The 17,837-nt window shown below is 44.6% G+C and overlaps 1 protein-coding gene across 7 annotated transcripts in view; it reads left to right on the top strand.

Annotated features, from left to right (window-relative positions):
- The first annotated feature begins 2,641 nt into the window (after positions 1–2,641).
- GLI3 (GLI family zinc finger 3) overlaps positions 2,642–17,837 on the top strand; it is a 305,222-nt gene continuing 290,026 nt past the window's right edge. For 2 of the 7 annotated variants that reach the window (XM_043463518.1, XM_043463521.1), the window contains exons 1-2: positions 3,074–3,590; positions 17,266–17,429. In XM_043463518.1, coding sequence (XP_043319453.1) covers positions 17,306–17,429 — 124 coding nt within the window. In that variant the 5' untranslated portion in view covers positions 3,074–3,590; positions 17,266–17,305. The other 5 variants (XM_043463520.1, XM_043463519.1, XM_043463526.1 and 2 more) reach the window with 5 other exon arrangements.

Below are 17,837 nucleotides of genomic sequence, written 5' to 3' on the forward strand. Positions count from 1 at the left end.
CCCTAGAGGTTTCAGAGGGAGCATGGCCTTGCTGAGACATTGACTTTGGACTTCTAGCCTCTAGAACTGTAAGACAATGGATGTTGCTTAGGTTCTAAGTTGTATCTGGCTCTTCTGTGACCCCATGGACTGTAGCCTGCCAAGCTCCTCTATCCATGGGATTTCTCTGAAGTGGGTTGCCATTTCCCTCTCCAGAGACAATGGATATCTGATGCTTTAAGCCACCCAGTTTGTGGTCCTTCGTTATGGCAGCCCTAGAAGACTCATACGAATATCTTCGAGTCCCCTATTTCATTCAATGTGTTGCCAAAAGACAAGCAAACAAACCAACAAGAACTGTCTTATAAGCTTAAGTATTTTGAGGACACATTATGTTAAAATGCCTAGGACTTTTTGCATTTGAAAAGGGAACTGAGGGAATGCTGTCTATAGGAAGGGTGATCTCAGAACCTTGTAAAACTGTAAGTGCCTGTTTACCATTACAAGGAGGTTACATTATTGAGTTTCAGGGTGACTTTAAGGTTGTTAGAGATGTCTCAGGGCTCTTAAAAAAAGGGAGTGAGTGACAAGAGAAAGGCTAAGGGGTTGGGCTTTGAGACCCCACCCAACAGCAACTAGAGATGGCGTTCCTTTATATGCAGGGATTCCACACAAGATTTCCTTTGGATAAAGAATTTTTCTGTTAATATAGGCTGAAAGTCATTGTATTATGGCATTATTTAACTCACATGAGGGTAACCCTTGTTTTATATTTCCTCTACTATTTCTGCAAAATGTTCCCACTCACATCTGTGTTTATCACTAAAGCAGAAAACTTCATTTCTGCCAAGAACCTAAGGTGAGGACACAGGGACACACAGGAGACACCAGCTTTATTTCTCCTCTTGTTTTTAACTATTCTGATGGGCATAAGGAGAACGATGAGCTGCTTTTCCTTTGTTCTCATCTTTTTAAAACTGAGAATCAAGATCTTCAAATCCAAAATGTGCTAGACTTTTAAGTAAGAGTCAAAATATCTAGTTTATTCCAGTTGTTGATTTATTGGCTGTCGTTCTCCTTTTTACTTATTATTATTATTCTTTTTTTGCCATTGGGTGAACAGAGGAGGCTATCGGGATGTATTACTTGCATTCATGTGATTGAGACAGAAGCAGTACTTGAATACAAAAAAAAATATTGTGACGGATGCTGAAGTATACGTGGGAAAGAGCATAATATAATTCTTAGGCATTTGTATCCATTTCCACTTTCACATGCATTATCTCTTTGGAAGCCCTTACAAATCCTGGGAGGTATGTGGACTGGCCTGGTTTTCCTATCACCATTCTGCAGATGAGCCCAGAGCCTGTGGATGCTCAGAGAATCCTCCTGGGCCTAAGGCCAGTTAGTAAGGGGAAGCTGGGACCACCACCCTTGAATCCTAAGGCTACTGCTCTGTATGAGTCAGATTTTTTTCCCCCCAAACACGGTGAAGTACAGAGAGAAACTGTAAAATAAATGGCTCATAAGGACCTCCAGTCCTCCTTTATCTCCACTGCTTCTACCATAAAAGCTTAAGCCAGGGTCTGCTTTTGTGATATCTTTGAGATAAGCAACAAGTCCCAGGAAACAAATAGTGAACACCACCATCAATTCCCTTAAAAAATTCTCCAGCTAAGCATCTGAATCTCAAAATGCTCTTCAGATCATAATAGCTAATCATTCATCCACCTACGCTCTTCCTTCAGTCAAGATGCTCTAGGAGTCAACACTAGTGCACCCTGAGCTCCGAGGCGCTGCGGGAGGCCACCGGAGGGTGGGCGGACTCTCAGATGACCCCAGGAAGAATGGATTCGGGCATGCCACCAGTTTTCTTTTCCTTTCGTTGTTCCTCCCTTGGGAACTCCTTGTTTGGGTTACAGGTCCAGGCTGGAAGGGAACAGATGGATGCAGGCTGGCTGGTTGAGAAGGGAGGGAAAATAATTTTTTTTCTGGTACTGGGCCGCTGAAAATCAATCAGGGACAGAGACACTCTGGTAGCTCACGTTGGAGTCCAGGCTCCAAGCCTGGGGTCTTTGTTTTTGTGTCCTTACTAAAGTAACCCATGGGAATAGCAGGCTGCGTAGTGGGGAGCTCCCACTTCCCAGATTTGGCTCCGAGGGCAGAGGAGTCGGTGGGGAGGAAAAATCTGAACTTTCAAAAGCATCCTCAGGCGAGAGGGGGAGTTTCAGGGTTGGCCTGGGGAAATGTACAAGGAGAGGGAGAGTCTAGGAGGGAAGGGGGGTGGCTGTGATCAGAGAGGCCTTAAAAGAAGAAAAAAGGGAGCCCAAACTGGGAGCCGGGAGAAAGCGGAGCGGAGAGGCGGGGCGGAAGGCGACGGGAGCTGGGACAAGCTGCCCGGGCGCGCTGGGCGCTGGGGTGGGGGGCGGCGGGGCGAGCGCGGGCGGGGAGGGCGGCGGTGACATCACGCCAGGGCCCCCTTCCCCTAGCCGGGTGGGTGGGGCCTCGGCGCGCGGAGCGGGCGCGGGGTCAAGGAGGGGGAAGAGGAGGAGCAGGCTTGAATGTGTCTGTGAGAGGATCGGGGAGGGGCGGAGGAGGCGGAGGGCGGGGAGGGAGCGCGCGCGTGGCTCGGGGCGCCCGGGCTCCCCCCGCAGCCCCCGACCCCGGCCCGGGCCGCCTCCGCGCCGCCGCCCGCGTCGCCGCTGGGACCCGCCGCGGGAGCAGGGACCCGGCGGGTGGGGAAGCGCGGGCCCCCGGCGCGGCCAGGAAGGAGCGAGAAAGCAAAAGTAAGGCGAGCCGCACTCCTCCCAAGTTTTCCCAACTTCGCCCCCTGCGGTGGCAGGCGTCCTGCTGCTCGGCGCGGCGCGTCCCCACCGCGCCGCCGGAGAGTGGCAGAAAGAAAAGGGACGGGGCGGGGGCGGGGGCGGAGGAAGAGGGAGCGCGAGCGCGAGCCGAGAGTCCGGCAACATCTGTTAAAACTTGGGGGAGGAGGAGCGCGGGGAGGAGGAGGAAGAGGAGGAGAGGAGGGAAGGAGGGAGCGCGAGGGAGGGAAGAGCAGAGCCGAGGGACAACTTTTCCACCCGTGAGTAGCGCAGGCTGCGCGGGTAGGGACTGGGGGAGCCTCCAAGCCCGCGCGGGTTTCCAGGCCGGGATGGGACCTTCTTCCAGAAAGTCGGTTGCATGTGAGGAGGGGAGCGCAGTGGGGGCTTTCTTTCTTTCTCTTTCCCCTCCCTCCCGCGGGTGAACCAAATCAGAACTGTCACTCAGGGCCTGTGAGTCAGAAGGGATCGGATTACACGATCCCTGAAACCGATGCCGGAGTCGCACGAGCGGGCGGGAGCGGGCAGGGGCAACGCCACCGCCACCGCCACCGCCGCCGGCGCGCTCGCACACTCGCCCTCGCGCCCCCTCGCCGCCCCGACCCGCCCTCCCCTCGCGCCCCGCGGCCGCCCGCGCCGCACCATGCCCGTCGCCGGGGACCCCCGCGCCCTGCCCGGCCTCTTGCCTTAGCCAGAGCGGCCCGCGGCCGCGCGGAACCCGGAGCCGCCAGCCCGCGCCCGGGACGCGGGTCTATGGGAAGTTCGGGGACTTGACAGCCGCCGCCGCCGCAGGTACGTCCCGCCCGAAGTTCTTTGTTTCGCGGGGCCCCGCACCGGGGAGCCAGCTCCTGCGGCCGCGCCCGCGCCTCTGGGTCGAGAGGGGAGTCCTCGACGGGGGGCGCGGGAGGAACTGAAAATGGCTGTCAAAAGGCGCCCAGATTTCGGGAGCAGCCGGTAAGGCGTCGGAACCAGCCTTCCCTTCGCCCCCTCCTGCGTGATGCTCCCCTTCGCAGCGTCTGACCTGGCTGCCATCCGGAGACGGGCTGGAGAATTTCACCTCCCGGAGTTGGGAGGTCTGGGGACGAAGTTTGGAGCAGTCGCGGCGACTGCACCCCTCGCCCCGACTCCTTTTCCCGAGGGCCGAAAGGAACTCCGCTAGCCCCCGGGGCTCGGGCGCCCGCCTTCGCACTGTTGCATGCCTCTGGGGGGCCGGGCGCGGAAGGCGGCGGGCGGTGAGGTGGGTGCGCGCGAGGAGCGCCGCGGCGGGGGCTTCCTCCAGCCTGCGCTTCCCATCGGGGGTGGGGTGTGAGCCGGGAGAAAGAGGCGCGCCTCCGTCCTAAGAGAGGAAAAGTGAAAGTTGTACCATCTGTGGATGATTTGGGATTCTTTCATTTCTTTTCCTTTCCAGAGACAGCATTTTAAAAAAAAAATGAAAGAAAGTAAGGGAAAAGACAACAAAAGAAATGAAAGGATTAGAAGCTGCAGGGAGTGAGTGGTGCGGGGGTGGTGGTGGTCGTGGTATGGGTAACCGTGGCGCCTGCAATGATCATTTAAGAGGTCGCATTTTCAGCGAGCAGAGTTGGGTATGAATCACTCTGCAGGGGACAGTTACTTTCTGGAGTTGCAGAGGGCACTTGGGCGGGAGGAGGTGGAGAAGGAATAAATATTTACCCCAAACTTAGGGAGTTTGTGAAGTGACTTCTAAGCAGATTGCCAGATGCCGAAGCACCACCGCACAGCCAGGCCTTTTATCCTCCCCTGAACTTTGTGCTTGAGTCGGCGATGGCACCTCCTTCAGGAGATGCCGTCCGGAGAGCTGCTGGACCCACGCTTCCCCGGCTGACCTCGTGTAAACAGACTGTGCGGGGGGCATCCTCCGGGCGACTCCTCCCGCCCGCCCCGGGGTCTCATCTCCGTGGTGTGCAGTCCTGAGGAGATTCTGGCCTTGGGTACAGCGCTCGTGGCCCTCTGCCAGTTTATATGTACATATATTTATGTAAAACATTTTCTCCCAGCTCTCTGCCAGCTGTTCCACATTTTCCAGCTGCCATTTCAGTTTGAAATGATGGACCGTCCGCATCTCCAAGTAGCAGAGCCCCGTTAGTCGGAGGTATGGAGGGTCGGTCGCTGTGCAGAGACCTGGCCAGTGGCGTTAGCCAGACTGGTTCTAGAAAACACCTTTCTTCGCTCCTTTATCTCTCTCCCTTTTCCTCCCCAGAGCCCTTTGCTGGAAGTGCGCAGTAATTAAGATTTTGCCTCCCAATATGATTTTGGACAGAATTGGGAGATTTTTGATATCCCTGAAATATGCGTCTGGTGGAAATAAATGAACTTTGAAAAAGAGTTCCAGCTTGAGTGCCTTGGGCATAGCTGGTGGAGCCCTCTGCCATGGCCATTTCTATTTAAGACAGGAACTATTCATGGTCCCCATGTTACACTTTTTGTGTTGTTTGGTGTCTTAGCATATTATAGACAGAAATCTTAAGGATTGGCTTAAAGTATTAATTTTGGCCTAAAGTATTAATTTTGAGTATTTATGTAATTGCTCTGTAATTTGAATAGGTGCCTTATTGATTGATTCCTGTAATTATTTCATTTAGGTTTTAAATTAAAAATTAATAATAGTCTGACAGTTTCTTAATTACATGTGTCAAGATTATTTTGAAGGAGGAAAATGCTGTTTCAAAGTAGTGAAATAACCTCAAAATCGCTCTATCTTTCTAAAGCAGAACAGTATTTCATTTGAGGGGCTATATTGAAGTAGCGGTGATTGGCCTTAACAATGTAAACTGTGTAAAGTATCTAAAGAATTTGTTTATGTTAGGAAATATTGGTCTTAACCTGGTACACAAACACTTTGGCCAGTTGGCCTGTAGTCAGACCTAAAACAAACATGAACTAACATTTAAATTAGTTGTAATAGCATACTTATAGAGAGAAGAGGTTTATTTTACACTAAAAGCTATTTAATCAGAAACTGCCTGCCTAAGGGGAGAGCCTTTCAGGGTATATAATTCTTAAAGTCAGCCTAGGAAAGCTTTGGTTTCAGATGCCTGAATGAGTCCAATGTGAGAGGTGTCTAGTGAAATTTCACACACACAGAAGCACTTTAAAAGGTATAGCCTATATTGTCTGAATAGGCTAGTAGGTTCAACTCAGATACTTAACCAATTCTCGGTACCATTAACATGTTTGGATTCCTTGATCGGACCCTGACATAAATACACTTTTCCATAAATACACTTTTCCAGTATGTCGAATTTGCAAAGGACTACAGACAGAAATGAGAAAATTCAGTACTGATAAAAAATGACTCTGGTGAATTATTTCATTACTTATTTAATGAAAGTCATTAATTTATCAGTTTGATGCCCTAGCCTAAAAGTTGAACTTTCCTTTGTTTCTTGGCCAGTTTTCTTGATTACCTGCATGCTGTAAGGATTTCAGACTTCCTCTGTGCTTCGCCATTTAGGGGTCCTTCCATCTATGTGAGCTGTCCTGTTTATCCTTGCCCCCTTTTTAGGAGAATAAGGTTTGGGAATTTATGAAAGGAAACAATTTAATGTTCATTGTTCCATGCACTCACTTATATGGAGACAGTAGTGTACTAAGACAAACCAGTCTTGAAGGAGAAGTGGATCAGTGAGTCATGAAATCCTCAAGAAAACCTTAGTAATGGAATGTTAATGCTTTTAGACTATAGTAGATTATCTTAAAAGTCAGCCTTTTCTTCTTTATGCAATTGTTGTAAATCCCCAGCTAAAAAAATTCTTTGAAGGAGGTTTTAGTTTTGCTGGCATCCGTATTCTGTAGTCGGTCTGATCTGTTTTGGAAGATTCAAGAAATTTTCTGCCAACTTATATCATGAGAGTCAATTAAAATGCTGACATGAATGTAGAAGAAATTGTGTGTGTGTGTGTATTTCATTTGGTAAGTATAAGATTCTACTCTAATAATGACTTCAGGTTGTCTTTTCATGAAAGGCTACTAGAAGATGCTGCCCTTCACTTCCTGTTGTCATTTTTCCAGATGAAAATTGATTTGTTCTAGTTTCAAAGCAAATAAAGGGAGACAGAGTAAACAACAACAGGGCAGGGGGAACGCCACAAACTTTTTTCAAGTACTTTCAGCGTATTTTTCATCTCTACTTTTATTTGATGGGCCTGTGAAATAGAGCTGTAGACTGGCGAAGACTTTAAATGAAATTTCACACTTTGATGATTTTTTTTTTTAACTTTGATATATTGACAGCAAAAGGAGCTGCAAAGCTTTTTTATAACTTGAGCAGTAACGCCAAGCAGCAGTCAAATGTCTCTGTGCATTTGTGTTTAACTGCAGAAGAAAAACATGTCCATGGGCAGTAGAGGTTCTTATCAACCCCCTAATCCCAGATCCCAGCAAACCTTGAGGGCATGCCTCAGATCTTGCTGAAATCACTGTAGACTCTCACAGTTTGCAGATTAAATATGCTATGTGTTCCTGGCTCCAACAACAGTTTTATGAGCTCACTAAGCTTCCTGTTTTAAGATCCTTTTCTTAAGTTTTTAGAAGCTGTTAAAGGCAATGCTGCCTGGAGTAAGTGGTACTTGTTAATTTAGAGACACTAAGTATTTCATGCTCTCTTTCGAAATTGCCAAAATTATGATTTTTCCATCGAAGGGCTAGTTTTACAGGGAAAGAAAGGGAGGGGAGCCTTTGGAAAGAAATCGAATGTTAACTGTGTTGGCAAGTGTATTCGACTGCAAACTTTATGTGGTGTCTCAATTGTTTCAAGGCACTTTTCCTTTGCCTCACCCCTTAAAATTAGACTTTTTCTACTTGTAATTCTAATGCACTATATTTTAGTGCCACACTTAGCTACTCATGACCACTTTCAGGTTGTTTTTTTTTTTTTTACTGTGAAAGTGTTTTTTGTTCCATGTGTGTATATTTCAATCCGACAAAATGTCCCAGAAAATCTATGGCTCTCTAAAGAAACTGAATGAACAGGCCATTACCTAGTTAATAAGGTGGCATTGGAACATTCCAGCCCCCCTCCTGAAAGGCAATATTGTGTGGAGCTCCACACATGCATCTGCAGCATTTAGGGTTGTGTCCTCATATTAGGGTGCTTTTGCATTTTGCATACAAGTCATAATTAAAAAAGAAAATACTTACATCATCGTCCAACGACCTGTCACATAATTCCCAGGAGAACTCGAGCCAATTTTGTGCTTAAAGGTTATTCAATGAATGAAATTGTGAAAGCCCATTTGTCAAAGTGCTGCATGGTTTCTGTTAGTTTTCAAGCCCCAAATTCATTGTCTGCCCAGGCCGGCCATCAGTCATCAGTGTATTAGCGGTGCCTTCAGGCCATGGTGCCCAGCACTTCTTCACACCATTATAGCTTTGAAAGTGTACTCTGTCGACTTGTAGAATTACTGCTCTGATTTCCGCTTGGCTGGGTTTGAGGTAAGTCCCCTCCCTACCTTCTAGCTGACTGTAATCCTTGCTTTCTTTTAAAGCTTCTTGCCAGAGATTTAGGGGAAAACTTTCTTAAGGGCCCTGTTGGCATCACACTGTGGTTTTGTTGTGGCATGCAGTGTACATATAAATTGTACCTGCAGTAAATTGGATTGATTGCTGGCCTCAAACAGCTAGTGGGCTTTTCTTTACTTTTTTTTTGGAAGGGAGGTGAGGTGATGTGTGTGTGTGTGTGTGTGTGTGTGAGAGAGAGAGAGAGAGAGAGAGAGAGAGAGACAGGAGTATGTTTTAAACATCTGATTGTATATTTGGGTAATTTTTATGCTATAGAATGAAATTAAATAATAGGAGCTAAGTGTCATTTTATTTAAATCTGACTCTGGAAGTACCTTCAGAAGCCAGTGTGACATCCTATTTGTTAATTTTCTTGTGGAAATTTGCAGCTTTAGCTCCCTGGACTTTTAAAAGGGGGAGAATGGCGTTAAACACCTAAAAATACTCCAGAGTTGTATGTTATATGGGTTTTTACAAAAAGAGACTGAAAACTCCCAATTCAGATTAAAACTAACTCTCCAATTGCTGTAATGAAGGAATGAGGCAGTGAAACCATATTCTCGATTTCATCTTGTGATATTTTGAAAAAGAATAATTCAGTCTCAAGAGACTTTTTTTTGAATGAAGCCTAAATGAACTAAGATGTATGGAACCCTGAATGGAGCATGGACCAGGCCATGCCACTTCAGGACAACATCTGTTGTTTGAAATGTGAGGTTCCAATGAAATTCCACACCAGGGCGTTTCATTGGGAGGGTGCATCGTTTGGTATAGTTTGCATTGGCAGTTCTGTATATGATTGGTGGGCAGGAGGTGAAAAATAAGACAGCTGAAGAATTCTGTAAAGTTTATAGGCTGAGTCGATCAGGAATAATTCAGAAATTATTACTGAATAAACTGTGATTTAAAAATTCTTAAATTTTGAAAACTGTGCTTTTTACATTGCAATTAAGATTCAAGAATCTGTACTTTAAAAATCAGGAGGATAAAGTACAGTGAACAGTACCAGACTGAAAAAATAAGTACCTTTGGGGTATCTTCAGCTGATTTTAACACCCAGCAGGTATTAGTCCCATATTTGTGATGCTTTAAAGGTAAATTCTTATTCATAGAACATGTACTCTATCCCCTTAAGCTTGATTGTCAAGGCACACGTAATTCTAGGAACCAAGAGTTATAGAAGTTCTCTTAGAGTGATTTTAAAATTAGCACTTTTTTTTTCCTTCTGAAAATATTTGAAGACTTTTAATTCCTGTAAACTTTAGAGAAGTGAGACAAGGGGCATCTTTGATCAGTCATGATGTTTTTTTGTGACATATGTAGGTTTAAGGGAAATAACAGTTTTCATGAGCTTAGCTGATCTATAGACTGATAACTGACTTATAGGTCTCCTTTTCTGTCTGAAGCTTGTCTGTCTGCAGCAAACCCACAGAAAATGGGGGTGTCAGCTCATTCCTTAATGGCACCTGCTATGCAGGGCACTTCCTGCAAACCTAAACCAAAGTACACTGGCCTGATGTTTCAAAGTTTTTGCAAAACTCAGAAACAGTAACTAACAAGTATTAAATAGAGACCTTTATCCTTCAGATGTTTCTCATAAAGTCCTCCTGAGAAAGTTAGATTAGCTGATGGTCTTTCCTTTAAGTACACATAGCAGAAAAGGAAAACCGGCATACAAAACGTCATTTGTGATTTTAATGCTAGTAGCAATGATGACTTCATGTCAAATAAGATTTTCAGTAGTTGAAGTTAAATATATGACTTTTTAAAAAGTTGAGATGTAGTTAAACTACTGAAATCAAACTCACTTAATCCATAGACAAGCAATTATTTCCCCTTAGAGTAATTCCATTCCCTTTTCAAGTAATTCTGTTTGGGTAGGCCTATCATGGATACTGCTTATCTGAGATGAGGAGCTTCAGAAACTGGGAAAGAAAGATCTGAAAAAAATAGGTAGCAGATTTGGGGGACCCCTTAGGCTACCAAAGACCATTTTTGGTGACTTAAACAGAGAGGAGTTATTTGCAGTTAAGGCTTTTGGTTTTCCTAATTATGGGGGAATACAATCACATGTAAACGTAAAATAATTGCACATTTAAAAATATTATAGTTAAAAATTCATGAAGATTTCATTAAGAACTTATGAAGTTGAGCTTGCAGGAAAGAAAGGCATTACAGACAGGGAAGGGAGAGGAAGCTGTAGGAATCTTGGGAAATCTTGGTATGTTACAGAGGTTATGCATATCTAATTGATTTTAAGTTCAGAAAGATATCTTGAGTGCCAGGAAGCATCAACCATATTACAAACCTATAAGAGATTTTCTATAATGCATGATTATATGAAACCCACTGACATGTTTCAAATTCCCTGAATTTTGCTCATGGAAACTCATGCTATTTCTCACTTCCAGAATTGCTCTAAAGTCAAAATTGCTATTAGTTTGTGCTTTTTGATTTTTAAAAAATAAGTTTTCCCAGAGCAGCCATTTTCTTTAGGAACTGAATTTGAATGCTGCAGGAAGGTAGAACTATTTAATAGAACATTTTACCTAAATGGTTGTTCCAAGACTAGCATCTTGAAGAAGCCGCTAATCTGCTAGTAAGTAATACAGGTGGGAGAAATGTCACTTTTCAGTGATGTGCTGGAAGCTCCTTAGAAATCCTTACACAGGCTCCTTCTGGATTTTTCAAACATTAGCATATTAGGAAGATCATTCAGCTTAATAAACTTATGGACAGGTATAAGTAAAGATACTTTCTCTGGAGGAAAGCTTTATTCCTCTTCAGCAAGAGCTCCCTGAGTTGCAGGAAATAATTTCTCACTGAAGGCCTAATTCACCACACTGTTCAAAGCGCCCTCTCCTAGAATGCCTTCTTCCTGCCTTGGCAGTAACTGCTCAGCAACTGATCAGGTTGCCACTAATCAGGCTTTTAACTTGTTTTAAATCTTTAAATGCATCAAGAAAAAAAAAATCCCAAATTCAGGACACTGAAAAATAAACCAGCTGGATTAGGGAAATGGATGAAGTAGTCTGCTGTTCACAAAGGATGCATTATTAGTTTAGAATTACTGTCTCATTTCACCTTCGATTAGAAAGTCATTTTATACAGTTCAAACATCATTTCAAATGTTGGTTTTAGCACTGGTGCTTCGTTTTTGTTTTTTTTTTAAACATTTTAAGGAGTTAACCCATTCAGAGAATCCTGCTTGTGTGTGCATCCCAGGGCTCACTGCAGAGATCTGCAAGGGGAAAGGCTGAATGGTGATTTTTCATGCTCTCCATTTATTATATAAAGCTTCGTGGTTAAAGTTCGGAACTCCACTGAGGGCTCTCACACAGAAAGCCCATGAGATAGGTCTGCCCCCTCACCACTCACACACCTAATCGGTTTAGGGCAGCTGATGAAGGAACACATTTGGAACCGGGTTAAGAGCCTCTGAAGCAAGTTAGAAGTTTGGTTATGTGAAGCATCCAGCCAGTGCGGTTTCTTGAAGAGGTCAAGTGTCCCCCAGTCCTTTAATGTAGAGCGACACACAGGGTATTGCATTGCCGAGTGCCCAGAAAGTTGCATCTCCCCGAATTCTGTCGGTGAAACAGCTATGTGAATGCACTCAGGGCCGCCGCCGACCACTGCCTGCTGGGGATACTGCCGGACCGTTTGTGCGGAGTTTTCCAGTGCTCGCGAGTCCTCCCCGGGAGCGGGTGACCCGGGTGATGCAGAGTGAGGAGGGCCGCTCCTCTGGCTGCGGAGGCCCTGCGGGGTTCTGATCGTCCCGACCCTGGTCTGCCCTTTCGCTGGGGCGACGCTTCTGGAAGGCGGATCAGAGTGGAGCCGGCCTATTTCAAGGAGCCAGCGCTGCGCGGCGGGGCCTTACCGCGCTGGGGAGGGAACTGACGGCGAGGCGGGCGCCCCGAGGCCGCGGCGGCAAGAACTGACAGCTGGGGCTGGAGGACGCGGCCCCTCGAACCGTGCAGGGAACAGAAGGGAAGCCAGTGTGGAAGCGCAGGATGCAAGCGCGCCCAGGCGGCACAGACCACAACCCACTGCTTACTAAAAAAAAAAAAAAGTATATATATATATATATATATATAATGCAAAATGACAACATCTTTGCAAAGATGAAAGTTTCTTTCTTACTAGCTCCAAGTGGCCACTCTAAAGGGAGGGCCACCCTTGCGGCTTGGTGCGGTGGGGGATGTGCTATTTCCAATGCAGACCCCCCTCTCCCATTCTCCAAATTGGTACATGTTGCGGCTTTTCTTTGGCCGCCTTTCCTGTGAAAATGTGAAGATGTGCGCTGCAGCATCACATGGTCAGTGACTCCAGGACACGGTGTCTTCTTTTGCTGCAAGTTAAGATTTATAATTTAGCTAGGAAAGACCCACCTGTGGGCAGGTTGCTAGTAACAAAGGGATTAGGTTTAAAAGAGGGTCCAGAATGAATTGTGCCCTGGGTTTAGGCCTCAGGGAAATTACAAAAGGATCAGGATCAGGGACAGTTAGTTGAATGGGGAAAAGCCAGGACTGTTTGTTTTCAAGAAGGCATTTTCATTCCTGCATTTACCTATGAAACTTCAAGCTTTAGCAGGCCTATTAGAGCAGTTTTTCTTCATTCCTTTTTTTTTTTTTTTAATATACCCAAGCTCCTAGGACTCAAAACATCAGCTACAGATAGTTTTTCTTTCCTTCTCTCTTTTTTCTTTTCCTAAGCATAAAGAGTCAAGGGGCATGCCAGCAAATCTTGTGTATAATGTTGCAGTGGTGAAAAGGATTGAAGGAGAACAGTTTGACTTTATAAGAAAAGGAATTGGGTCTAAAAGTCGCATTTCATTCACATCTAAAAACCAGTGGTATGTTTTCCTCAGAGAAAAATCTTTGAAGTGAAGCAGAACTGAAGTTTTCCTTCAGAGTTATGTTCTAAATAAATTCTACTTTATTATTTAAGAAATGCCAAGTTTTAAAAGGAGTCCTATCGGCTACTGCCCTAGTTGTGTGTATTTTAGGATTCCATCAGGAATTTTTACTGGTCACTTCTGTACCTCATGCTTTGCTTTATCTCAGGACTGAGGACTGAGTTTTCCAACTCGGCTGAAAATCCTATGAAAAAATTGGCACCACAGCTAGAAGCAGACCCTTTTCTCTCACTAACTCTTTAGGCAGAGTTTTGATGAGGTGTGAGAATCTCGAATGTGAAAACTTTCTCCTTTGTAACTGACAGAGACAAAGTTGGGATTTTATCAGTAAAAGAAGCTGATATAATTTATAGGGATATACAGGAAGCAGATGTCTGCCTTGGCAAGTTGCCATTTTTATAGCCCTGTTGCAAGCATAAACCACACTTTTAAATAATTAGTTACTAACTAATGAGATCCAAAAATAAGTTGTCAAAATAGAAGAAGGGGGTAGACTTTCCAGTGACCAAGGGCCTATTTCTAAAAAAAATCAGTTTTGAACAGGAGGATGGGGGAGAAATTAGTATTCTCCAAGACCATTAATTAGTGTGATTTCAATCAGAGCCTGGGGCTTTACCTCTTCTTGGGAGCCTCTCTCTGGTGATGAGTATTTGGAGGGTTTTTATTGCTTTGTTAAAATGAAGTCCTTTGCTTGGGGGAAAACCAACAACTCCACAAAAACCAAGTTTGTCAAGGAGCTTTTGGTGACTCCTCTCCTCACTACTATTAGTTTCCTCTCCTAAGGAAGAGACAGACTGAATTCCTACCAAGAATCCCATCTCTTCTTATTTTATTTATTTATTTATTTTCTATTCCAATAGCTGATTTCTGTGTCTGGTATCAATAAACTCCATCCAGATTGCACTGATAAAACTATGTGTGTTTCGAGGGAAACAGTTATAATAAGTGCCTCTTTATCCAAAATGGTTGAAAATGGAGTGTTTTGATTGATTAAATATTCCTGTTAAAGTTTTTGTATAATTTTCCGGTTTACAAAGAAACACGGGCTACAAAAGAAAAGATATGTAGCTAAGTCAATGGCAATTAAGATTGAAGACTGATGAACTGAGTCACAGGATCATTGTTGGACTGTGTGTTTACATAGTAAACACTCTTGCAGGTATGAGGTGCTGAGGAGGTAGCCAGGGGGCTTGTCCTCGTGGAGTTTAGAGTCTAGAGGAGAAGACAGACATTCAGCAAAGACTCCACACAGATGCAGAGTTGATTAGGATGGTGGTTGGGATGGGCTGCTGGAATTCAGCACTTCATTCTGTAGTTCATCGAGTCTGCAGAGATTTCAGTGAGGACCTACAGCATTGTACAGAGTGGTGAACAAAAACATGTCTGCAAGTTCAGTGATCTTGATAATCACCATCGCTGTTTGAAATAGAGGTTCAGGGGCCACCTCCAAGCATCAGGGGTTAGGCTGGCAACTCTGAATGTTTCACTGAAACAAAACAAGGCTGATTCAGATGGCGCTTGTACTACCCTGAGAAACAGTGCTGTGGATGAGGTTGAATGGTTCTAATTGCATGCTTTAAACATGATATTTAAATCAATTTAGTTCCCTTCTTGCCCTTTCGGCTAAGATCAAGTATAAATCAATTTGGGGGGAGCATTCAAACAAGTTAAAGAATTATTCTGGGTTTGGTAGAGCTGGAAGGGATGGTTGATAATTTCTCTTTCAAGGGTTCTTGATCTGGATTGGAGGGCCTGTGATCCTTTGAAAATCAAATGGACAGTTTTTTTGTGTGTTTAAGTCTATTGGGGAATTCCCTGGTGATCCAGTGGCTAAGACTCTGAGCTCCCAAAACAAGGGGCCAGGGTTAAGTCCCTTGTCAGGGAACTAGGTCCCACATGCCACAACTAAGACCTGGTGCAGCCAAATAAATAAATAAAAATAAATATTAAATGTCTTTTATTAAAAAATGGATATTCTGGTGGGGGGGGAGGATCTATAAGTTTTAACATCTCCTTAAAGAAGATTGGACACCCCACTGCCCCCAAGGTTAAGTCCCTCTGTGTGACACTGTCTTGTGACAGAGAAGGAAACTGAAAGTGAAAGGTGCTCAGTCGTGTCCGACTCTTTGCGACGCCATGGACTATACAGTCCCTGGAATTCTCCAGGCCAGAATACTGGAGTGGGTAGCCGTTCCCTTCTCCAGGAGATCTTCCCAACCCAGGGATCGAACCCAGGTCTCCCACATTGCAGGTGGTTTCTTTACCAGCTGAGCCACAAGGAAACTGAGGTGTCGGACAACTCCAGGGGGCATCAGTAAGGCCCTCCCCATTGACTTGTGCACCATGGCAACCTTCAGAAAAGAAGGCCTACAGTCCTTCACTATTGTGATCTGTTGGGCTCTTTGAGTAATGTTTCTGAATTTGGAGTGGATCTTATAATTGATATGTAAATTTAACCTAGGGTGTCTTTTTGTCTTTTTTATTCTAGAAAAGCTGTTCTTAAATAACTTGTGTGCTTTTCAGTGAATGCCAGTGGATAATCAAGGAGAAGATGTAGAAGTTACTGGAAGAGCTGTTGCTCCAGGGCCACGAGGCCTGTGGGCCTTCAGCTTTTCTAGTTAGTTATTCTGGGTTTCTTCTACTATAAAGAAAGCATTTGCAGTTCCCTTGCTAATGTGAGTTAAGGTTAACTAAGAATCCTCCATCTGTTTCTTTAAAACGTTTAGTCCATGACCGGGTTGCCTAGTTTGTTTCACTAATCGTTTTGATGGAACACAGTGGTATCGGCTCAATGTAGAAAATAGGCAGATGACTCCATGGAAGAAATGCCCGAAATCTAGATAACTTAAGGGAATCATGGTAGAGAGGGGACTTGTCGTCTTTTCTTGTATTCTTTGTTATTGTGGATCATGACTGCAAAAAAGGAACATGAACCAAATAGAGTGAAAATTGATGAATGATGAGCTAGGGCGATTATCACATGAATGACACCAGTGAAAGACAGACTAACTGCCCTGCCTTTAGCTGAGTTTTAATATTTCTTAAGTGGTTCTAGCCTTTGCTGTCCGTGATCTTTTGCCTTTTCCTTTAGGATCCAGAGTGTGTTGTTCTGTCACCTTTGACGTTTTAAAAACGTAACTTCAGTGAATGGAAATGTTCTGCTATTCAGAGAAAGCTTCAAGAATATGGTTTTCCTGAATGAATTAGGCTTAAGAGGTGTATTGCAATTCACATATCTTAGTGAGGAAAGCAAAATCATTGACCAGAGTCCTCTGATTCAAAGCTTTGAGTTAGAATTGGATGGGAGAAACCATGGGTCACTCTTTTTTTCTTCTAAAAGATTTCTTTTTTAAATGTGGTCCATTTAAAAAAATCTTTATTTTATTTGTTACATTGTTTCTCTCTCTCTCTTTTTTTTTTTTTTTGGCTTTTTGGCCATGAGGCATATAGTATCTTAGCTTCCCATCAGGGATCAAACCCACAGCCCCTGCATTGGAATGTGGAAACTTAACCACTGGATGGCAGGGACGGCCTTGTCAGTCACTCTTTAAAACATCTAATTAATAACTGAAAGCTGTCCCTGGCTTAAAAAGTTGTCCTACTTCCCTTTCTTATAAAATTGGCCACCTTCTAATAAATGTCGGAGACATTTGGAGATGTGGCTTGAAGGAGTAATTTGACACTTGGGTTTCTCACCATAATCACAGCTGAAAATGGAGACACTTAGACTGTTTAATAGGAAATGCCCAGTAGGATTTTGGGAGAAGTCCCACATTATGGACAAGTGCCTCTGTCCTTCTTTTGCACAAGTAGACAGAATTCAACTGGCTTGTTACTAGAACTTTTGAGGCCTTTTTGTAAGAAAACTTGTGGGGAAGGGACGTCCAGATTTCACATCGGCTGATGCTCTAGGCTGATGCCTAGGCTGATTTTGAATTGGCTGATGCTCCTTAGGTGACAGATGAAGTGGCTTTTGGGATTTCTTTTTTCCTCCATCTTATTTGAGGTTGATGGTGCCGTTGTGGATTTTTTCAGGGATTCCTGGTTGCCAGAGCTGAAGGAATGAGAAGGCGTCATGGAGGCCCAGTCCCAGAGCTCGACGACCACTGAGAAAAAGAAAGTGGAGAATTCCATAGTGAAATGCCCCACTCGGCCAGATGTCAGCGAGAAAGCCGTGGCCTCCAGCACCACTTCCAATGGTGAGCGGCCACGGGGATTCCCTGCAGCCAAGCCTGCAGTTCTGTTCTGTGCTTGGCATTCCTCGTGAACTGAGTGTTTGCACCTGGACCTGTGTTTGTCCTCTGAGAGGCTGAAGAGCATAAATGGAGGTGGTTTCTGGGGGGAGGGGCTTGGGATGGGCAAGCTTTCGGCATCTCTATTTTGGCAGTGAAGCTACATGTTTTCTTCCAAATTTTCTAATTTGAGATGTAAATGTGATAGGTTATTTATTATAGGAAGTTCCTGTTTTGGCATTTTGGAAATCATCTTGATGAGTCTGGCAGGACTTCAAAATACTTTGCATTTCACATCGGAAGTCTCCACTCTCAGGATAATTAGTGATTAGTTATTATAAAAGACACAAGCGCTGTCTTGTCCAAGTTAGTGAG

Source organism: Cervus canadensis, chromosome 3, assembly GCF_019320065.1.
Source record: "Cervus canadensis isolate Bull #8, Minnesota chromosome 3, ASM1932006v1, whole genome shotgun sequence".
Lineage (NCBI taxonomy): Eukaryota > Metazoa > Chordata > Mammalia > Artiodactyla > Cervidae > Cervus > Cervus canadensis.